Genomic DNA, 23,976 nt, shown 5'->3' on the forward strand with positions numbered 1-23,976 from the left:
GACCATTGGTTGACTAGAGTCCACTGAGGTGTCCTGAGGTGGAGTCGCGCCAGAGGAAGTACATGGACCGTCGATGTCATGTGGCCCAGGAGGACCATCATCTGCCGAGCTGGAATGGAGTGATGAAGGAGCACCTGATGGCAGAGGTGGAGCAGAGTCCGTTGGCGGTCGGAGGGGAGAAACGCCCTCATCAGAGTGGTGTCGAGAACTGCACCAATGAACTGAAGTCGCTGTGTGGGAAGTAGGTGCGACTTGGGGTAGTTGATCTCGAACCCCAGGAGATGGAGGAAAGAGATGGTGTGTTGAGTGGCTTGTAGCACAAGCGGAGACGTAGGCGCTTTCACCAACCAATCGTCCAAGTAGGGGAACACCTGGAGGTTGTGAGACCTGAGGAAGGCCGCCACCACCACAATAAGGCACTTGGTGAACACCCTGGGTGATGATGCGAGGCCAAAGGGTAGAACTTTGTACTGATAGTGATGGTGTTGTATCTGAAACCGTAGGTAGCGACGTGAAGTCGGATTGATTAGGATGTGAGTGTAGGCCTCTTTGAGGTCTAGGGAACATAGCCAGTCGTGATGAGAGAGAAGAGAGTAAAGCGTGGCAAGGGAGAGCATTCTGAATTTTTCCTTGACCAGACACTTGTTGAGGTCCCAGAGATCGAGGATGGGACGGAGGTCTCCTGTCTTCTTGGGAACCAGGAAGTAGCGGGAGTAAAATCCCTGACCCCTTTGGTTTGAGGGTACCTCTTCGATGGCATTGAGAAGAAGGAGGGATTGGACCTCCCTCAGGAGGAGGAGGGATTGGGAGGAGTGAGAAGCAGACTCTATGGGAGGATTGTCTGGTGGAAGAGTCTGGAAGTTGAGAGAGTAGCCGTGGCGAATGATGTTGAGGACCCACTGGTCTGATGTGATGACCTTCCAACGGCTGAGGAAAAATTGTAGGCGTCCTCCGATAGGCTGAGGAAGAGGCAACGATGGCGGGAGACTGGCTATGCCCTGGAGAAAAGAGTCAAAAGGGCTGAGATGGTTTTGACTGAGGGAGAGGCTTGGCAGGTTGGTGAGATTGGGAGCGAGCCTGAGGTTGATGCTGCTGACGAGGTCGGCGAGGCTGCTGTTGTGGCGGGTTGAGAGGTCTGGCCGAGAACCTGCGTTGGTAGGAGGATTGCTGTTTGTAGGGGCGAGCAGGCGGAGCCTTCTTTTTAGGTTTCACCAGAGTATCCCACCTGGTCTCGTGAGCCGAGAGTTTCTGAGTTGTGGAGTCCAGAGACTCCCCGAAGAGTTCATCACCAAGACAAGGTGCGTTCGCCAGGCGGTCTTGATGGTTGATGTCGAGATCAGAAACTCTCAGCCAGGCCAGACGCCGCATGGCAACAGCCATGGCAGAAGCTCGAGAGGTCAGCTCAAAGGAGTCATAAATGGAGCGAACCATGAATTTCCATAGTTGGAGTAGGCTGGAAATTTGTTGTTGAAAAAGGGGGACCTTACGCTCAGGGATATATTTTTGCAAGGATGAAAGTTGTTGCACCAAATGCTTCATGTAAAAGGAGAAGTGAAAGGTGTAATTGTTAGCCCTGTTGGCAAGCATTGCATTTTGATAAAGTCGCTTGCCAAATTTATCCATAGTTTTGCCCTCTCTGCCAGGAGGGGTGGAGGCATAAACACTGGAGCCCTGGGTCTTCTTTAAAGTGGACTCGACTAGAAGAGATTCATGGGGTAGTTGAGGTTTGTCGAACCCCGGGATCGGAATGACCCTGTATAAACTATCCAGTTTTCGAGGGGCTCCCGGTACAGTGAGAGGGTTTTCCCAATTTTTGTAAAAAGTTTCCCGTAAGATGTCGTGGACGGGTAACTTAAGGAATTCCTTGGGGGGTTGTTCAAAGTCTAGGGCATCGAGAAAGGCCTGGGACTTTTTAGAGTCGGACTCTAATGGATAAGAGCCGCTGACATTTCCCGAAGAAATTTGGTGAAAGAGGATTGTTCAGGTTTGGAACCGGTATCGACCATCGAGGGTTCCTCGTCCGTTGACGAAGCCTCATCCTCGGTACCGGGTGGGGATTCTTCCCACAAGTCCGGGTCCCTGACGTCGGGGTGTGCAGGACGGGACGGTGGTGTGGATGGCTCCATGTGGCGAGTCTTAGAGAGAGACTTGCCAGAGCGCATCGAGACGGTACCGGGGGATGAAGATCGGTGCCGGTCCCGGTCTCGGGGGGACCGGTGTCGGTCTTGATGTCGGGGAGGGTCGGCATCGGAGCGTGGTTGCACGGGAGGATTGAGTGGTTCAGCCGCGAGCACCGGCATGGACGTGTTCAACGATACCGATGGGGTCGACACCGGTGGTATGGTGCGAGGCTCGGGCCGGTCCGGTACCGGAAGGAGTGGGGCCAACATTGCTGGCAACAGGTGTTGAAGTTGCTGCTGTAGTTGCTCCTGCAATTGGCTTTGGAATATGGCCGCAATGCGGTCGTCCAGAGGAGGCACCGGTACCGCTTTTTTCTTTTTCGGTACCATAGGTGCCGCTCCATGCCCCGGCGATGAGGAGGCCGATGACGAGGCACTCACCGAAATCGGGGCGGAGCGTTTGCGGGGTCGGCGTGATGCCGGGAGAACCGGCGTCGCCGCTGTGGCAGGAGGGCGCTCAAGGGAAGTGGAAGGCTTCTTAGCCGGCTTACCTGATGCTAGCGACCCCGAGGAAGGATCAGGCGTCGTCGAAGTAGTCGGTGCCAATTTTTGCTGTGCCGTCGACGGCGCAGCAGATTCCATGGCAGATCCGGTACCGAAAAGGATATTCTGCTAGATCTGCCTATTTTTTAATGTGCGTTTTTTAAGAGTAGCACAGCGGGTGCAGGTGTCAGCCCGATGCTCTGGACCCAAGCACTGTAGGCACCAATTGTGCGGGTCCAATTGAGAGAGATCGGGCGTGCACACCGCTGGCACTTCTTAAAGCCCGGCTGAGGGGGCATGAAGGGAAACACGGCCTCCGCAAAATCAAAACCGGAGGCCTGTATGGTGGCAACAGGCCCCGCCGGGGCCGGCCTGAAAAATAAGGGAAAAACAAAAGCAAATTTTTTTATTTTTTTTTTGTAAGAACAAAAAAGGAACCCAAAGGGAAAAAGATAAAAAAAAAGTGGAGAATTTCGCGAGCGGGAAGGCAAAAGTAGATTTTTCAACGGCCGTTGAAAACACATGCGTCTTCTTCGCTCCGCGGAAACGAAGAAACTGGGGACCACGCACTCCTCCGTCGGGCGGGAAGGCACTCGTGCATGTGCGGTGCGGCCAACTAGAACTTTCTAGTTAAAAGTGTCCGTACCGGGGCTCCGTCGGTGACGTCACCCATGCGTTAAGAATATGCTGCCTGCTTGTCCTGGGATAAAAGGGATTTTCTACTGCACCAGGCACATTCCCCATTCAAAGACCTGGGTGAGTTTCCTATTAAACAGGAATCAATCACACCTAGAGGGTCAGAGCTACAGACACCTACTGTCACAGTCCTCAGTGCCAAAAACATAAGTTAAAAAGATTAGATTATAAGTAATGTATTCACACGTGATAAAAAGTTGTAAAAGCATGAAAATAAAAACAAACAAACTAAGATTTATTGTTCTACAGTATTCTGAGACGGTTATTGCCTGGCTGTTTGAAAGTTAACATGAGGAATTGCAATGAAATCCCTCTGGGCTTCATTTTGCCCCAGGTAGCAATCAATGCGGTTGTGTGAGAAAGGCATATGTAAGTGGTTCTGACCTGCTGCTCGGCGGGGAACAGACTCCCGTGATGTCACCTCAATTGTGTTTGGTTCCTCACTGTCCATGGACTCGCTGTCTGAACCAGACCAGGGGTTGCGTTTCTCTTTTTTCACAGGTTTGAATGGCAGCTTGGCCTGCTTTTTTCCCTTGGTACCCTTTGCACCTGAGCACAGCAGAGCTTCAGTTAGGTCATGTCACCTGCAGCAGCTAACTTTTTAACAAACCTTAGTTACTGTGATAATTAACTGTCCACCCCCTTTCTTTCCCTTTTTTTTTGCACATCATAGCCATGTCTCATCCTGTTCATTTGGAGTCAGCACCTCTTGAGCCTAGTAGTTTCCCTCTTTAAAAAGAGATTAGATTCTTACCTTACTAATATCTTTTCTAGTAGATAGGTGTGTTATTCTGGACAGACAGGTAATATCCCTGTGTTCGTGAACTGTGAAGAAGGAATTCACTCCAGCATTTGAATCCCTCCTCCTTAACTAGTGGGCTCTGCTGCCCTCTTCAGTTTGTACAAAAGCAGGTGATAGCCCCACATAGAAACACATGTGAAGGAGAGCTATGGGGAAACTCTCTGAACTACAATACTGTTCTGTCCTGAAAACACAACAAACATGTTAACATTGCCATTGAACAATCAAACAGCGAAATAATCATGCCAAACAAACATTTATGAAGCTCATATAATAATACCCCAATGTGTTATAGTAATACTTTATTCTTCATACCTTTAAGGTCTGCCCAAAAATTCAAATTTCAGTTTGGACTCAAACTTTCTGATTGAGACAGTAGGCAGGCACAGGACAGAGCTCCTGAATGAAACATCTATCTATTAGAAAAGATATTAGAAAGGTAAGACCCTAATTTCTTTTTCTAGTGCAATAGGTATCATTCTGGACAGATGGGATGTACAAAAGCAGTCTCAGAAATCTAGGGTGGGACCACTGCGCCAGCTCGTAACACTGAGGACCCAAAAGCGGAGTTCTTTCTTGCCATAACATCCACTCTGTAAAACTTGAAAATGTATGTAGAGTGGACCAAGTTGTTTCCCTACAAATCTCCTCGGGGTGAATGCCCAAGCTTTTGCCCATGAAGAAGTCACACCTATAGTTGAAGGTGCCTTTATGGAGACTGGTGACTGTTTTCCACAGACAATATATGCTTATGAAATGGCCCTACGGATCTGGAGATCGTGGCCCAGGAAGCCAGAATGCCACGTCTAGCCTGACTAGTGAGCAGTAAAAGATAGCCTAACTCATTGGTGACCTCAAGATATTAGCGAAGCACTCTTCTCATATTCAACTTTTTCAGAATCTGGTCCTTCTCAGAACCTGTGGACTGGAATGCTGGCAATCTGACTTCTTGATTGAGAAGAAAAATAGAAACATGATGGCAGATAAAGGCCAAATGGCCCATCCAGTCTACCCATCCGCAGTAACCATTTCTTGAATTCAAACACAGTCTCTGTCTTCACCACCTCTTTCAGGAGACTGTCCACGCATCTACCACTCTTTCTGTAAAAAAGTATTTCCTTAGATTACTCCTGAGCCTATTCCCTCTTAACTTCATCCAAGGCCCTCTCATTCCAGGACTTCCTTTCAAATGAAAAAGACTCAACTCATGCGCATTTATGCCATGTAGGTATTTAAACAACTGTATCATATCTCCCCTCTTCCGCCTTTCCTCCAAAGTATACAGATTGAGATCTTTAAGTCTGTCCCCATACGCCTTATGACGAAGACCACGCACCATTTTAGTAGCCTTCCTCTGGACCGACTCCTTCCTTTTTATATCTTTTTGAAGGAAAGCCAAAACAACCTTCGACAAAAAAGGATGGAACAGTGTGCATAGAAACTCCAGCCTCTGTGAATTTGAGAAAAGTCTCTCTGCAAGAAAGTGTCTGTTAACTCAGAGACTGTCTTGAGTGTCATATCTATCAAGGACACTTCCTTCAGCGGCTCGTATGGAACATGGTTGAGGTCTTTCAAAATCACGTTAAGGTTCTATTTAGGCGGGAGCCGAGACGCATCCAGACCCACTGCTTTACTTTCTTCTGCTGAAGAAATGAGGTACATGTGTGTTGATCGAATCCCTCCACTTGGACTCTGTGGGATGTCACTGTAAGCCCCTTGTCAAGGCCAGCCCAGAGGAAGGCTACCACCACAGAGATCGGAGCAGAAAATTAGGTTCCTCCTTTTCTATAATCCGTGATGGAAAGTTTCCCATGCCTTAGCAGAAAAAGAGATCGACTTAGACTTTTTGGATCTGAGCAGGGTAGTAATGACTACCTTTAAGTATCCCTTACACACTAACACAGCATTCTCAAAAGCCATGCCATAAGAGCAAAGCAATCCGGATCTTCTATGACCACTGGTTGAGAAAGAAAGTCCAGCTGATCTCAGCCTAATCTAATCTAATATCTCTGCTTCACGCATAACTAAGCAGGCTCAAGGCGACTTACCAATTTAAGTGAGAGGAAACGGAGAGAGGCAGGGAGAGAAGGGGAGGAGACATGGGGGGAACATTTGGGCAGGGGAAGATCTGAGATGTTCAAGGGTCAAAGAGGTAGGTATTCAGTTTTTTCTAGAATGTGGTGTAGTTGGATTCCGTTCTGGTCGTTTCAGTGAGGTCATTCCAGGTTTTCACCCCTAGGAAGGTAAGAATGGAGTAAAAAATTTGCTTGTATTGGAGATTCTTTGTTGAAGAAAGGTTTAGTGGTATTCTGTTAAGGGTTCTGTGGGAGGCAGAACATGCCTTTGAGAAGAGCTAGATGAGTGGAGTGACTCCATCCACGTGCCGGTACATGTGCTATTTACTGGGCTTGCTTGTGGTGCATACCGAAGGAGCACACTTAAGGAGCAGGTAATGCTCCTTAGTGCGCCCCCTGAGTGCACCCCTATCTGGCTTTGTTCCATAGGACTCTATCTCCCTCCCCCGGTCTGTAGTAAAACTTTCAAGTTGCTTCAATCAGTTGTTTTTGAATTCTGCATTTCTTCTTTTAACCCAGTTATTTTAGGAGACTTCAATGTCCACTTCGACAATCCCACTAATTATGTCACCTCGAAATTACTGACACTACTGAAGAACCTAAATCTTTCCCCTCTGTTACATAGTCCCATACACATAGCAGAACACTCGTTAGACATGATTCTCGTGCCAACTTCACAGCTTGACCAATTCCAAATCAAATCTTGCACACCGCTGCCCTGGTCCGATCATTCTCTTATTTCTTATTCTCAGGTCATTAAGTTAAAATCACTAAATATCAGCCCCAAGATCATATGTTCTCGCAATTATTCAAACTTAGATGACATGACTATTTCCTCTCATTTTCAATCCAATATTGCGCAAATGCCAGAAGCTTCAATTGAGGAGAAATTAACTTCCTGGATAAACACCATAACTAAACTTTTAGATACAGTCGCTCCTATCTCCACTCAACACATTTCCCCATGCAAACAGAAGAACCTCTGGTATAACTCCAATTTAATGCTAGTTAAAAAACAGTTACGCTCTCTGGAAAGAAAATGGAGACATAACAAAACCCTACACAATTTAAACAAATTCAAAGAACAAGCTAATTATTACAAATTAGAAATTTATAAATTCAAAAAAGAATACTACTCGAAACAAATAAAAAAAGCTAGGAATTCCTCTACATTATACGCAATTGTCAGATCTCTCACAAAACAGAAGTCTGAGCAACAATCATCCATTTCAATATCGACAGCTCAAGCTATTGCCTCTTATTTTATCAATAAAATTCAAAGCATTAGAACCTCTTTTCCAAAAACAAGCGTTTCTAAAGAAATTTTTTCCTGTTATCTCAGGCGATCCATCAACTATAGCGCCACCTACATCTCTTCCATTTTCAAAATGCTCAAGATTCTCTTTACCTACTCTTCAAGACCTCCAGAGAACTTTAAATTCATTAAACCCAAAAGGTTCCAATTCTGAGATTCTTCCACCTTTTATACTAAAAAGTTTTTTTCCCATTTTTTTGGTCAGGATATCTTAAATTTGGTACATACCAGTTTGGATACTGGAACTGTCCCAAAAAGGTGGAAAGAATCCATTATTTATCCAATACTGAAAGATCATAAAGTCATCTCAATCTATGTTTTGTTATCTTTCCTCAATTCAAGAATATAGCCCCCATTGAACTGTTTAAGAGATATCTGATGGAAGTTCTGGGGGTTCTGAAAGAAGCTGTGCCTCCACTCTCCAGAGTTTACTTTGTGCCAGGGAAAAAACGACAAGCCCAGGTCCAGGGAGAATGGACAGCTTGAATGTTACGCAGTTATTAGAAACATTTATTGAGGAAGAGTGTATAAGATCAACGCTCCTAGTTTCATTCGTTTTTGAGTCCGATAAAGACTGGGTGATGAGACTGTTCTTCCGAAATAGTGATAAATTGTTTTTGGGAGAGAAAGTATGGATATTTCCTGAAGTCTGTGTGGATACATAGGAAAAAAGGAAGCAGATTTTGAAGTTACACCCTCAGGTTTTATCCATGAGAGCCCGTTTCTTCTTACGTTTTCCCTGTAAATGCTTAATCCTATATGAATCTAAAACATATCTTTTCTTTGATCCCAAATAATTAAAGGCTTTTCTTGAAAATAAGCGTAAGATAAAGGTCCAAGGGAAGAAATTGGAGATTAGTCTAATAAGGAACATTGAGTGAAATCAGCTGAGACGTCATTTATTATTAGTACAGTGGTACCTTGGATTATGAGCATAATCCGTTCCAGGAGCATACTCGTAATCCAAAATGCTCGTTTATCAAAGCGAGTTTCCCCATAGGAAATAATGGAAACTCGCTTTGATGTGTTCCCCCCCCCCCCCCCGAGAACCGGCATTGCTCCCCTCGAAGGCTCCCCCCCCCCCCGCGATCCGGCACCCCCTGACATGATCCGACATCCCCCCCTCAACACAATTGGGCACCCCCCGCCGCTTCTTACCCTCATCTGGGCACTCTTGAAAATCGGCTTCCTCCTCTGCTGGGCCTTGAGTATTTGCTGTAGCAGGTGGGGATCCCCAAGCACTGCTAGCTGAGGACTTCCTCCAAAGGTGGCTGGAATACCCTTCTACCAAGTGTAGATGTCGCTGGCAGCATCCTTGAGCCACTGAGGTGCCAGCATGGTAAAAGGGATTTTGGGGCACCTTCAGAGGAAGTCTTCAACTGACATAGCTTGTGGGTCCTCATCATTTAAGTATAAATATTTTATATTTGCACTAGTCTTATAGCCCATTACATGAACGGGTGCTAGAATATATGTGTGTGTGTCTGTCTTTATTTCTTTTTGTCTCTCCTTAGCGCTTTCTGTATTCTACTCCCCATCCATTATCCCTTCCTTTTACCTCCCCTGTGTCCTCCACCATCCCATCACTGCTCACCTTATCCAGCAGCAGCTCTTCTCCCTTTGTTTTACCTCCCCCCTGTCCATCACCACCTCTTTCAAAACCCGTCACATTAACGGGTGCTAGAATAGATGTCTGTCTTTCTTTTTGTCTGTCTCTCTGGCCCCATCTGTCATTGTTTCTCTCTGCCTCAGCACTGTGAGGTTCTAGAGAATGACACAGTGACAGAATCCGTCACTACCACCGTCCCCACACATAACCATGGGAAACCATCCCATGCCATTCTTTAGTGTTTATCTCAACTTCAGTCCTTTTACACCAGCATTCTTCAATGCAAGGCTTGAGGGTCAGTGGTTGTGTCCATTCATACTCTTGATTTTTCCCTTTCTCCTGAAAGAATGCAGATGGTTTATAGCGGTTATCCGCAGGGATGGGGACAAATTCTGTCACCGTGTCATTCTCTAGAACCTCACAGTGCTGAGGCAGCAGCTTTAACCACATCAAATTTGGTACCTTTCCATTATATTTTCAGAGAATAGTTTTGCCCCCAGTTATCCAGTCACTGGTCTGTTTTTCTTCCCCCAACCTAACTAAAGCAAATTAGCTCTGACATTCCTGCATCTGAGGCATATGACTCCTGCCATTGAAAGGCAATGTTTCAAGAAACAGATTGATCTGACAAAAGTTAACACCAGACTTTTTGTGAGGGGGGAGGAGTAGGGGGGGTGATCACTTGGATAACCAAATCTACTTCTACCTTTGTAGTTACCCTGGAAGACTGTTTATAAGCATCTTAAATAAAGTAAAACCCACAGGCAAAGCCAGGATCTCTCTCTGTTAACAGGCCACTTCGGTGTGTTTGTAGAGTGCTAGGAAGCCTCTGTGGCCCTTCAAAATACCGCTGTCAGTAATTTGAAGGTGGGCTGTCTAGGACCTCCACAGGGCTCCCTCACCGGGGGGAAGTGCCTCCGGGTGGGGTATTTGGTCTAACGCGCCTTACCGTCACTCCGTACTTGAGCGCGATGCCCTGCAGCTTATCGCCGTCGCCCACCCAGTGCGCCACGTAGCTCTTGGCCAGAGGCGCCGTCACGCTAGCCGTACTGCCGTAGGAGCGCGTCTTGTTCGGGCCAGGTTCTTGGAGAGCTCGCACAGACCTCCATCAAGGAAAAACAGCACTACCGGACAAAGTTTATTTTAAAGTTTAAAGCCGCTGCGGCAGCTCCTCGCACTATCACTGCCTGCGCCGGAAGCCTCATGAGAGGAGCCGCCACAGTGGCTTTAAACTTTAAAATAAACTTTGGCCAGTAGTGCTGTTTTTCCTTGATGGAGGTCTGCGCGAGCAGGGAGGCGGCCATTTATTTTTAATTTTGAAGGCGGCACGAGCTGACTCGGGCTCGGGGCCTTCCGCTGTTGCAGGAGCGTAGTGGGCTTCTGGTGGTGATCAGCGGGTGGCTGCGGTCCCGTACTGAAGTTTGGAACGGTGACACGACAGCGTCCTCTATCCCAACTCTCTGGCAGATGCGGTAAGAGCTGAGAGGGCCGGCGGAATAAATATTTAGCCTCCCCCTCTCCAGCGCGGTCTCAGAACTGGTTCGGTGTCATCCGCCTCGGGGAAGGGAGAGAGATAGTTTCACGCGCATGCGCACTTCCTAAGGGTCGCTACAGCTCATGGAAAACCGGCGCACACATAGGAAGTGCGCATGCGCGGATTACCGTTTTATTATATTAGATTAGAAGCTTTAGCAGAGACCCATTTACAAAGTATGTATTCTTCCCATGTAATATTTCCAAGAGTGCTCTTCGGGTGATAATCCAGCGCAAACCTGGCATGAATTAGGGTTAAAAGAGCTTGCAAACCCCATCCCTGCCAGTTTTGAGGTAAAACATGGTGATTTCAAGCCCTTCTGGAATGCTTTAAAAAAACAAAACAAAACCACATAACAACAACACAAACACTGGGAAATCTAAGATGGTCACTGCAGTAGCTGTTTGGCGACAAAAAAGGGCTCCAAAACACTATAACATATAGAATCCTCCCCCCATTTCAGGGTTTTAGGAGGTGGGAAAACCTAGGGGAATGGGTAGAAACCTAAAAAACCCAAAACAGGTTTTAAATACCACCTCCCCCGATTTCCCACATAGGTTGTAACAGCCTTACTCACTGTGACCTGTGCTGGAAATGTGCTGCAGTCTGCCTCAGCTCCAAAGTTAGCTGGATCTGGGAGAAGAAATCAGTGCCTTACATGGACTGCTCCTCCAGCACTGAATCTTCGGGCTGCCAGTCGGAGTGGTGTCTGACTGAGCCTCAAACCCCCACAGACCCGTGGACACAAAAGGAGGGAGGTGAAATGCAGCCGGATCCCTGCGGGACTCTGTTGAGCACTCTACAGATGCCTGGTACAGCCTGCGCTCAAGCCCCTGCAAATCAGTGGGCGAGCAATACTACATGAATAGACCCTGAGCTACAAAAGGTTTATATGCAGGCTGGCCAACAAGTACCACAGAGGGATTGGCCTATCAGCATCAGACCCGAGTCTGCTTCTCCTCCACGCAAGCAGAGCTGGACCCTCGACTAGGGGAGCTCTTAGCACCAAACTCAGTCAAAATACTACAAAAAGACGAAAATAAATAAATAAACTAAGCAGATCAGAAAAGACTCCTTCCAGCTTGAGTGCAAAAGGAAAAATTGAAGGGGACCGCAGAGTCCTCTAGTGAAAGAGGAGGAATTCAAAAGCTGGCATGGATTCCTTCTGCATAGCTCATGAGCACTGGGATATTACTCATCCGTCCAGAATGACACACCTATTTGCATTAGAAAATAAAATCCTTAACATACTCAAAATAGAGAACAGGGTCATTCCTCTCTCCCCCTCAAGGGATGGGTGCAGAATATCAGCAAATGACAATTACCTGCATCAGTCTTTGTTTTCTTAGATAACCGTTCAGCTAGACTCAAGGGTTCCCGATTGCTCTGCTCTAGGGAGCTTCCCTCAAATTCCTCTCCAAACTCCATTTTGATTGCAATGGGGTCTTCACCCTAAGAGATAGGACAGACACCACCTTAGTGCTGAGAGCATGGCTGGGAAAATGAACAACAAAGAAAAATGGGGAAACCCAATAATTCACAGTGAAAACAATCCACTGATGAAAACAAAAAACTGTGGATACAGATGTTCTGGAGATAATTTATTAAACACAGACATATAAAAACATGAAAATTCAATTTAAAAAAGTACATTTTTTTACTATTTCAGCTTGTCTGCGGTGTTCTTTGCTCACATGTTTATAAACTGTTTTCAGTCCAATTCTTTATATGTGAGTTTGCAAACCATTGGACCCCTAAGGAAGGTGTGTTCGCTGAAACATGGACCGTGTAGGGTCCGGTTGGATTTTTATCACTGTATTTTTTATCATTGTACTTTTTAAATTGAATTTCCATGTTTTTATATGTCAATGTTTAATAAATTATCTCCAGAACATCTGTATCCACAGTTTTTTGTTTTCATGGGAAAATGAATAAGGAAGGTTGATATTTCATTTTATTTTAGCGAGCATGCTCCTTTGTCTGTTACAGCCACCCAGGGCAGATTGAGGAAGTTCAAGTTTATTTAAAATTTCTTATACCTCCTAATCAAACCTTCTAGGCAGTGTACCATAATGTTAAAACCGTCTATTAACTAAAATACAGTTTAAAAACACACAACACAAGAGCAGACTAATAAACTAAAAAAAAAATTTTTTTACAAACAGAGACAAGAGAGAAAGAAGGGCTAGAACTACAATATGTAAAGAAAAAGAAAACATGTAAGGGAAAAAAAACAATAGGGAAGGGAACAGGTATTAAGAATCCTTCTAGGTACTAGGTCATCCTTAAAAGGACAGTTAGGTTTCAAAAGCGTCAAGGAAGAGAAATGTCTTTAATTTCAACTTAAAGTTTGTTAGTGTAAGTTTTTTGCATAGGTAGTTTGGAATACTGTTCCAAAGAGAGGGGGCGCTAACAGAAAAAATTGTAGACCTTAATGTATTTATATGTTTCAATGATGGGATAATAAGAAGGTTTTGAGCTGTAGATAGTAAAGTTCTTGTAAGGTTGTAAGGGATAAGTAGGTTATTAATGAATTCTGGCTGGTTGTTTTATCTGGTTTTAAATGTTAATAAAAGAACAGCCACACCAAAACCCTTTTGCCACTCTACTTGTCCAAAGCTTAAAAAGCCATCTTTGCACATCAAAGGACAAATGTGTTAGGTTTGTGGAGGGTGTGTGTGGAATACAGGTAGTTTGATAGAACTATTGCATTTTATGCATATAGTATGCATGTTATGTGTGTTTTTATAAACTAATGTCCACTCCCCCTGAGCACTATATGATTATGTATGCTATACCAGTGTATTTTTATACAAAGATTCTAATTGCAAAGTTAGTGCATATGGAGAAATTAGGTTCTTATCTACAAATTTTCTTTCTTCTAGTCCCTCCAGACTGGCACAAACAGATGGGTTTACACTCCTCTGCTAGCAGGTGGAGACTAAGAACACATTGAATTCTTACAGTACAAGTTGGTGTGCAGTCCGTCATAGAATCAGAACAGAAGGATCAGAATAGATAACCAGAACTAACCAACCCCACAGTTCACTGGCTACAACAGACGAACCAGATGTTGCTGCTCTATAATCACTATTTATACTCCCCATAAAAAGAAAATCATGAGATTGCAGACCTGCAAAAAAAAAAAAAAAGAAGAAGAGGATGACGACTGTGCAAAAATACGGGGTGGGGGTGGGGGGTTCTGTGCCAGCCTGGAAGGACTAGAAGAAAGAAAATTTGTAGATAAGAACCTAATTTCTCCATATGCACTAACTTTGCAATTAGAATCTTTGTATAAAAATACACTGGTCTTTTAGTCCTGGAAGGACTAAAAGAAATAAACTAATGTCTCCTTCTTTATTGTCCCTCCAGACCGGCACAGATGGATGAGATGTACCAAAGCAGTACCCATCATGGATGGGATCCCTGATGGGCCAACCGAAGAACATGCTCACCGAACACTGCGTCTCGAGCCAGGAGCCACAGGGTATGACAAGTGGCCACCCCGAGAGCCATGGACTTGGCCAACGCATGCAGCAAATCATATATGAATAAAGTTATTATTATTATTAGTATTACATGGCATTTGAGAGATAAGAAGCACCCATCTTAATCTTAGTTACTTCCTGTTCCACCAAGGACCAGTCATCAGACTCCCGGTCAAGGACATGCTCGGCCCACTGAAAAGAAGCCCAAGCCACCAGACTGCTACACATTGTTGCCTAGACTGCTAGGGCAGTGACATCAAAATTCTGCTTAAGACGACCCCCGAAAGGGAAATTTTGTCAGTTTAGTCTTAGATGCAGCATCCGCCAACCAAACACAAAGCCACAAGGTACGACACAAAGCTACCCCAGAGACATGGTGTTGGCCGACGTCCACAACAAGTCATCCGAGAGATAAGAGGCAGCCATCTCAATTTTTGCCACCTCTGATCCACTAAGGACCAGTCATCAGATTCACGGAAAAGGACATGTTCGGCCCACCGAAACATGGCCCGAGCTACAAAACCACCACATACGGCCGCCTGGACCCCTAAGGCACAGACATCAAAATTCTGCTTAAGGGCCTCAACTTACGCTCCTCAAAATCCCTTAAGGCTGAGTATCCCTCTACGGGCATCATATGCCGCTTAGCGATAGCTGAGACCACTGCGTCCACCACTGGTGACTTCAAGGTATCCCTATCTCCCTCTGGGATGAGATACAAATCAGCCACGGAGCACGCAAAAAAAAAAAAAAAAAGTTGCTTCCAGCAATATCCCTCCCAATGCATAGGAAAAAGTGGAATGCAGAGCGGATCCCCCGAAGCTGAGGGTCCACGACATGTGGGGTCTCCTGCACTTCCTCCTCGAAGTACAACACTGAGGAGACCTGAAGAATCAGCTCCTGGAGTTCGTCCTGCTGAAAAATGTGCACCACAGAACCTCAAAGGCCATGCTACCGGCGTCCGTCCACTGAGAAGATCCTGGAGGTCTTCCAAAGGGTCCAGGTCCTCATCTACTTAAGACTACTCCTCAGATACAAAATCCTCATCCCAAATCACCAGCTGCCGTTTGGCGAGGGAGACACAACTGAAGCCGAGGGGGGGGGGGGGGGCTGAACCGGAGTGGAGGCGGAGGGCACCCCCACCTCCTGAGACCCCCAGCCACTTAAAAATAAGCCTTATACAAGGCGAAAAGAAAATTTGGGAAAATCCCCTGGCGGCCAAATGAGACTCAGTGCCAAAGCAGAGGACCCACTAGAAACCTGCCCCTGTCTTTCCAAAACAGGGGGAAGGTCACCTGAGGCTGCAGACAAAATGGAGGTGCTTCCCGCCATAACTAGAGTGGTTCCCACCAAAAACGACCCCTCCGAGGCATGTAGCGGCTGGGAAGCCTGAACTGTCCCTGCTGCTAAAGCAGGCAAGCCAGCAGCAGCAGTAAGAGAATCCCAACAACATCGGTGGTAAAGGAATCCTTTTTACCCTGACTGTTGGTGGCTGGGGAAATTCCTGCGTGGGTGACAGGGGAAGCCTGAGCTTTCACGCTGTCAGCTGCCAGCAAGCAAGGCACTCGTGAAGGGGAAGCCTGGACGTTGGAACCCAATGCCGAAGAGGTTTCACCTTCGCGGCAGTCTGCACAGCCATTGCACAGGCCGGCTGCGAATGCCTCACATCTGGAGCACAATGAACACTTTCTCCTGGTGAAAATGCTCATTGCGTAATACGCGACCTAGCTGAAAACAAAAAGTGCTGGTTAACAAAAACAAAAAATTAATTATACAGCCCTGATCCTTTCAGGCCGGCACTACCTCAGGATTTTTTTTGTTGTTGTTGTTTGAACAACCTGTCCTTATCTACTAAGTCTATCCCCTTCAATACCTTGAATGTTTCGATCATGTCCCCTCTCAATCTCCTCTGTTCAAGGGAGAAGAGGCCCAGTTTCTCCAATCTTTCGTTGTACGGCAGCTCCTCCAACCCTTTAACCCATCTTGATTACTCTTCTCTGGACCCTCTCGAGTAGTACCATGTCCTTCTTCATGTATGGTGACCAGTGCTGTACGCAGTACTCCAGGTGAGGGCGCACCATGGCCCGGTACAGCGGTATGATAACCTTCTCCGATCTGTTCGCGATCCACTTCTTTATCATTCCTAGCATTCTGTTTGCCCTTTTTGCTGCACCGCACATTGTGCAGTCGGCTTCATCGACTAGTCAATCAGAACTCCCAGGTCCCTTTCCTGGGAGGTCTCTCCAAGTACTGCCCCAGACATCCTGTATTCATGCCTGAGATTTTTGTTACCGACATGCATCACTTTACACTTATCCACTTTGAACCTCATCTGCCATGTCAATGCCCATTCCTCGAGCCTGATTATGTCACGTTGCAGATCTTCCCAGTCCCCTACATCTTCACTACTCTGAATAACTTCGTATCGTCCGCAAATTTAATCACCTCGCTCGTTGTACCTATGTCCAAATCGATTATAAAGATGTTGAAGAGCACAGGTCCAAGCACCGAGCCCTGCGGCACCCCACTGGTGACGCTCTTACAATCTGAGTACTGTTCATTTAACCCCACCCTCTGTTTCCTATCCGTCAGCCAGTTTTTAATCCACGTGAGTATTTCACCCTCGATTCCATGGCTCGCAATCTTGCGAAGTAGTCGTTCATGTGGAACCTTGTCGAACGCCTTCTGAAAATCCAGATATACAATGTCGACTGGGTCGCCCTTGTCTATCTGCCTGTTTACTCCCTCGAAGAAGTGCAGCAAGTTCGTCAAGCAAGATCATCCTTTGCTGAAGCCTTGCTGACTGGTCTTCATCAAATTGTGTCCGTCGAGATAATCAATGATGCTGTCTTTTATCAGCGCCTCTACCATCTTTCCCGGTACCGAGGTCAGACTCACCGGTCTGCAGTTTCCTGGATCTTCCTTCAAACCTTTTTTGAAGATTGGCTTAACATTCGCCACCTTCCAGTCTTCTGGCATCTTTCCCGATTTAATTGACGGAAAGGGGTGAGGCAACTCCTCGCAACATGTCAATTCTGCTCAGGAGAAACAAAACAGAACAATTAGCGGCAAACAGCCAAACTTAGCATAACTTTAAATTGGAACAATGTCAAAGAACAGTATAACGTTGAAAAAGACAGCCTGAGGGCACAGAAGGGGCCACCACACCGGGACCCTTAGGGAGGCTGGTCAAGACAGACATCCACTTACCAGGTACTGTCAGGTGATCTGCGAATTGGGACTGAATAGATGTGACAATTCTAGAGTCTATTTACAAGAAAAAAGATTAGCAGAAGTAACCAACCTAATCTTTAGTTTTTGTACAATAAACTCTGGAATCTTCACAAGCGGGGACATATCAAAGCAGTCCCAATACATCAGGATGGACCCTGGTGAACCCGCTGTCACGACAGAAACTCCACAAGCAGTATATATTGCTTAGCCGACCCAATTCAGGAAAACATGAGAAAAGGTATGAAGCAAGACCCAAGAGGCTGCTTTACAAATCTCCACAGGAGAACATAAGAATTGCCGCTGCTGGGTCAGACCAGTGGTCCATCGTGCCCAGCAGTCCACTCACGTGGCGGCCCCCATGTCAAAGACCAGTGCTCTAAAATGAGTCCAGTCTCACCTGTGTACGTCCCAATTTAGCAGGAACTTGTCCAGCTTAGTCTTGAAACCCTGGAGGGTATTTTCCCCTACAACAGACTCCGGAACTTAACCGGTACAGCCTTCACTGATGGGTAATAGTTCACCATATCCAGCAGGTGGAGACCGAGACCACAAACTTTTGGTTTTAGTTATAGTTATAGTCCCTCCCATTTTCTAACAGTCTTTTCTTGTACAATAAACTCTGGAATCTTCACCAGTGGGTTTGTGTATTCTCTCTAGCACTAAGCTGCAGGTACTCCAAAATAAACCTTTAGCCCCTCCCTAGGTATATACATCCTGACTGCTGATTGGCTTTTCTGCTTGTGCTTCATTTTACATTTCTAGTTCTTTTGGTGTGGGTTTTGCCCTTGTGCTGTGGATTTACCCTTCGGGGACATCCTTTGGCGAGAGATCGCAGACTTTGGTATTTACATCGCCTGCTTCTGAGGGGGCTGTTAGCAGACCTGTAGTAAACGCCTCAGACAACCTGCAGGTCAGATTGGGTCTCTGGGATTGGGAGCCACCTCACCCTGGGTTCGTCCATGATAGGGTAGAGCGCAGGCTGCTGCGGTTCCGTGGAGATACGCTGGGATCGGAACCGGACAATGTGTCTTCCCTAATTTTCCTGTGAGGTCTTGCTTCTGGAACGAATTTTGCTCGTAAACCAAGGTTCCACTGTATCTGTATTTCTCAAAAAAGTCACTACATGTACAGAATAATAGACATAGATTTCAGCTCAATATTCATAAATTTGTTTGCATATCCAAATAGAACTCTGCTCAGAGACATGAAGGCTGATCTCTCCGCCTCACCACCCAATCATTGCAGTGTTCAATGCAAAGTTACTCTAGGTAGCATACTTGCAATACAGGGTATGAGAATTGATGAATTTCAGTTTTAGTTCTTAGTTTGTTGTTTAATTTGGATTTTTGACTTTTTTCATTTTCATTATATGAGTTATGACCTGTTGGCTGATGTACTGTGTAGAAATTAGCAGTCAGCTAGGCAATCTTTATCGATATAGATACAGTGAGTATTTCATTCATTAGAACAGTTGAGTGCCCAGTATAGTAGGTCATAATGACATAATTTTCTTACGTAGGATTTGAGATAATGAGTGGTTTGTGATACAAGTTTAAGTCACCTTTGTTCCCGAAAGGCACACACCGTTATATATTTTTTAGTTCATTTATCGTGCTTGAAATATAATAAGAAACATATACTAAAGTGAGGAGCTGTGTTCTTTCAGCAATACATATTGGGAAGCATGTTTGAAACTCTTAGAAACATAGAAACAGACGGCAGATAAGGGCCACGTCCCATCTAGTCTGCCCACCCCAATAACCCTCCCCTACCTTTCTCTGTGAAGAGATCCCACGTGACGATCCCATTTTGTCTTAAAATCAGGCACGCTGCTGGCCTCAAATTACCTGTAGTGGAAGACTATTCCAGCAATCAACCACCCTTTCGGTGAAGAAGTATTTCCTGGTGTCACTGTGCAGTTTCCTGCCCCTGATTTTCCACAGATGCCCTCTTGTTGCCGTGGGACCTTTGAAAAAGAAGATATCCTCTTCCACCTTGATACAGCCCGTGAGATATTTGAACGTCTCGATCATGTCTCCCCTCTCTGCGTTCCTCGAGTGAGTATAGCTGCAATTTATCCAGCTGTTCCTCAAACGGGAGATCCTTGATTCCTGAGACCATCCGGGTGGCTATTCGCTGGACCGACTCAAGTCTCAGCACATCTTTGCGGTAATGCGGCCTCCAGAATTGTACACAGTATTCCAGATGGGGTCTCACAATGGCATAATGACTTCGGGCTTATGGCTGACGAAACTCCTACGTATAAACCTATGATTTGTCTAGCCTTAGATGAAGCTTTCTCCACATGTTTGACAGTCTTCATGTCCTCACTGATGATCACCCCTAAGTCTCATTCTGCTACAGTCTTCGCTAGGATCCCACCATTAAGGGTGTAAGTCTTGCATGGATTTTGGCTGCCAAGGTGCATGACTTTACATTTTTTGGCATTGAAACTTAGTTGCCAGGTCCTGGACCAGGACTCCAGTAGGAATAGGTCGTGCACCATACTGTCGGGCATTGAGTTTTCGTCAGGCACTGTGCTTTTGTCTGTTGTGTTCTTGCCTACTACATTGCATAGTTTGGCGTCATCGGCGAATAGCGTTATTTTACCTTGAAGTCCCTCAGCCAAGTCCCTTATGAAGATGTTGAACAGGATCGGGCCCAAGACCGAGCCCTGCGGCACTCCACTGATCACCTCCGTCGTTTCGGAGGGGGTGCCGTTCACCACCATCCTCTCAAGCCTACCTCCAAGCCAGTCCCCAACCCATGCTGTCAATGTGTCTCCCAATCCTATAGAACTCATCTTGCTCAACAACCTGCGGTGTGGTACACTATCGAATGCTTTGCTGAAGTCCAAGTATACGATGTCCAGGGACTCCCCAACATCCAGCTTCCCCGTCACCCAGTCAAAGAAGCTGATTAGGTTAGATTGGCAGGACCTCCCCTTTGTAAATCCATGTTGACGGGGATCTCGTAGATTCTCCTCGTTCAGGATAGTATCCAATTGGCGTTTGATTAGAGTTTCCATTAGCTTGCTCACTATTGATGTGAGACTCACCGGTCTGTAGTTCGTAGCCTCCGTCTTGCATTCTTTTTTGTGGAATGGAATGACATTAGCAGTTTTCCAGTCCAACGGGAATCTACCTGTACCAAGGGAGAGATTGAAGAGCGCGGATAGCGGTTCCGCCAAGACGTCACTTAACTCCCTGAGTACCCTGGGGTGTAGGTTGTCTGGCCCCATCGCTTTGTTAACCTTGAGATTAGACAGCTCACAATAGAGAGTGCTGGGCGTAAACTCGAAATTACGAACTATCCCTTGTCTGCAGCTGAGGGCTGGAACCCGGCACCTCGCGGGTGAAGACTGAGCAGAAGTATTCATTTAAAAGTTTAGCTTTTTCGGAGTCCGATTCTACATAGTTCCCGTCTGGTTTCTTAAGGCGTACTATCCCGCCTGTGTTTCTGTTTCTGTCACTAATATACCTGAAGAAGGATTTATCATCTTTCTTGATGTTCTTCGCTAGATTCTCCTCCATTTGACGGCTCTTGACTTGGCCAGATAGTCTTCTCTAGAGTCCTGCTTCCCTGATTGTTTGTAAGAGATGAACGCTCTTTTCTTCTCTTTTATGAAGTCTGAGATCTCCGCAGAGAACCACTGTGGCTTATTGTTTCTTTGCCGTTTACTTACCGATTTTATATAGCGGTTGGTTGCTTCTTGTATGGTAGCTTTCAGAGTTGACCACATTACTTCTACATTATGTGTTTCTGCTCGGTTTTGCAGCGCCTGATGGATGAAATCCCTCATGCCCTCGAAGTTGGTGTCCTTGAAGCTGAGGACCTTTGTTAATGTGTTAGATTTGGCGAAACCTTTCCTGAGATTGAACCATACCATGTTGTGGTCACTGGAGGCCAATGTGTCGCCCACCGAGACCTCTGTGACACTTTCTCCATTGGTAAGTATCAGGTCCAGTATTGCCTGATCCCTTGTTGGCTCCAATACCAGTTGCCTGAGTCTTGCTCCCTGAATAGAGTTTAATAGCCTCCTGCTGCTGCTGGTCGCAGAGGAAAGTTGGTCCAATCAACATCAGGCATATTGAAGTCACCTAATAATACTGTGTCCCCACGCAAGGTGTTGTCTTTTGTTTTGTCTTTATTTTTTTGAATGGACGAGTGTTGAGTATATTTAATTGTCACTATGTGACGTTGCGGTGGCGTCCAAGACCATGAGCGACTAGCGGTACGTGCCGGTGACGCCTTCACGTCATTACGTGAAGCGCACACCGGCATGTTATATCCTTTAAATAGCGTTTCTGTTATGCAGTTTTCCGTTTGAACTACAAGAAGAAACAAGTACTGAGCGGCGAGTCTAAACCGTGTCTATTTAGTGCTGAGTGCCTTCCCTTAGATTGAGCCATACATAGTCTTTATAAAACAATATTAGAGTTTTTAAGATGATTGTTAAATTAAATTTTGATGTATAATTGTTCTCTGTTCTAGAGTCTTCACCTCCAGTTCTAAACCATATTTGTTTGTCGGTTCCCTGACGCAGTACCGAAACGTGGCACATCGGAACCAGTCATTTATTCAAAGCTAAGGAGAAATTAGGTTCTTACCTGCTAATTTACTTTCTTTTAGCTTCTCCAGACCAGTAGAGGTTAACTTTACGATTGGGTATATATCTAATCATGACCAGCAGGTGGAGACTGAAAACAAAACTTTGGGACAGTATATCCTAGCCCCTCCTCTCTATTTCCCTCAGTCTGCCGAATAGCCAAGCAGAACCAAGAACTGGAAAACAACAGAGAGAAAAAACAATACTCCGAAAGGAGTAACAAATAACATACCCAAAAACGCTGTTGGAAAATGCAGAGGAGAAATTCCCGAAGGAAGAAGGTCCCCACAGCTCGCCAGCTAAGCCAGCCGAGCCACCGCCGCTGTTCTTCAATACTCCCCGGCCCTAGAAAAATACTAGAACCCGCAGCAAAAACCAAAAACTGCCCGCGCAACAGCCCCAACAACAACAACAACAGACAGGGTGGGGACCTCTACTGGTCTGGAGAAGCTAAAAGAAAGTAAATTAGCAGGTAAGAACCTAATTTCTCCTTCTTTAGCACTCTCCAGACCAGTAGAGGTTAACTTTACGATTGGGACGTACCAAAGCAGTCCCCTCACGGGCGGGACCCCCGAAGGGCCGACACCAGTACACGTTCACCGAACACCGCGTCCCGACGCGCCTGAACATCTACCCGATAATGCCGAACAAAAGAATGCAAGGAGGACCAAACCGCAGCCTTACAAATATCCACCGGAGGCACAAGCGACGACTCAGCCCAAGAAGCCGCCTGACCCCTAGTGGAATGAGCCTTGAGAAACTCCGGAACCGGCTTCTGACTCAGAAGATAAGCGGAAGCAATCATCTCCTTGATCCAGCGCGCAATAGTAGCCTTAGAAGCGCCAGCCCCCCGACGAGGACCCGCCAGAAGCACAAAGAGATGATCGGAGCTCCGAAACTCCCGGGTCCGCTGCACATAAGCATGGAGGACCCGACCGACATCCAACTTGCGCAGCTGTCGTTGCTCAGAAGAACCCTCCCGACTACCCAAGACCGGGAGGACCACCGATTGATTGACATGAAAAGGAGAAACTACCTTCGGCAGAAAGGAAGGAACAGGCCGCAAAACAACCCGCTCCTTAGAAAACTCCAGGAAGGGAGCCCTACAAGAAAAAGCCTGTAGCTCCGACACCCGTCTAGCGGAAGTAATGGCCACCAAAAAGACCGACTTCAGCGTAAGGTCCTTCAACGAACAGCCATCCAACGGCTCGAAAGGAGGGCGCACTAGAACAGAGAGAACCAGATTGAGATCCCAAGAGGGAACCGAGGGCCTTATGGGAGGCCGGAGCAACTTGGCCGCCCTAAGAAAGCGAATCACATCAGGAATGGCTGACAAACGCTGACCTGTCACCAGCCCCCGAAAAGCCGACAGGGCCGCCAGATGAACCCGAAGAGAAGACCAGGCCAGGCCCCTATCCAGGCCATCCTGCAAAAACTCTAGAATGTTAGGCAGAGAAGCGCGAAAGGAGACCACTCCCCGCGCTCGGCACCATTCCTCAAAAAGACGCCAAACCCGTACATACGCCCGAGAGGTAGAAAGCCTCCGGGACCCCAAAAGTGTAGAGATCACCTTGTCGGAATATCCCTTCTTACTCAGGCGGCCCCTTTCAAGAGCCAAGCCGTAAGACAAAAGGGAGACGGGTCGAACATGGGAATGGGACCCTGCGTCAGAAGATCGCACCCGAGAGGCAGAGGAAGAGGATCCGCCACCAGATGCCTCACCAGATCCGCATACCACGGACGACGAGGCCAATCCGGAGCCACCAAAACCACCAGCCCCGGATGGCGAACAACGCGAAGCAGTACTCTGCCCACTAATGGCCAAGGAGGGAACACATACAACAGCCCCTCCGTTGGCCACGGTTGGACCAGAGCATCCAGACCCTCGGCCAGACCGTCCCTGCGGCGACTGAAGAAGCGGGGTACTTTGGCGTTGCCACTTGTAGCCATC

At 46.6% G+C, this 23,976-nt stretch overlaps 1 protein-coding gene across 3 annotated transcripts in view; it reads right to left on the bottom strand.

Annotated features, from left to right (window-relative positions):
* Positions 1-23,976, bottom strand: part of TOP2A (DNA topoisomerase II alpha) — a 276,538-nt gene that overhangs the window by 40,742 nt on the left and 211,820 nt on the right. For all 3 annotated transcript variants that reach the window (XM_033918323.1, XM_033918324.1, XM_033918322.1), the window contains exons 29-30: positions 12,020-12,146; positions 3,744-3,908 (exon numbers count right to left, since the gene is read on the bottom strand). In XM_033918323.1, the coding sequence (XP_033774214.1) occupies positions 3,744-3,908; positions 12,020-12,146 (292 nt within the window). The remainder of the gene's footprint in view (positions 1-3,743; positions 3,909-12,019; positions 12,147-23,976) is intronic.

Source organism: Geotrypetes seraphini, chromosome 13 (assembly GCF_902459505.1).
Source record: "Geotrypetes seraphini chromosome 13, aGeoSer1.1, whole genome shotgun sequence".
Taxonomy (NCBI): Eukaryota; Metazoa; Chordata; class Amphibia; order Gymnophiona; family Dermophiidae; genus Geotrypetes; species Geotrypetes seraphini.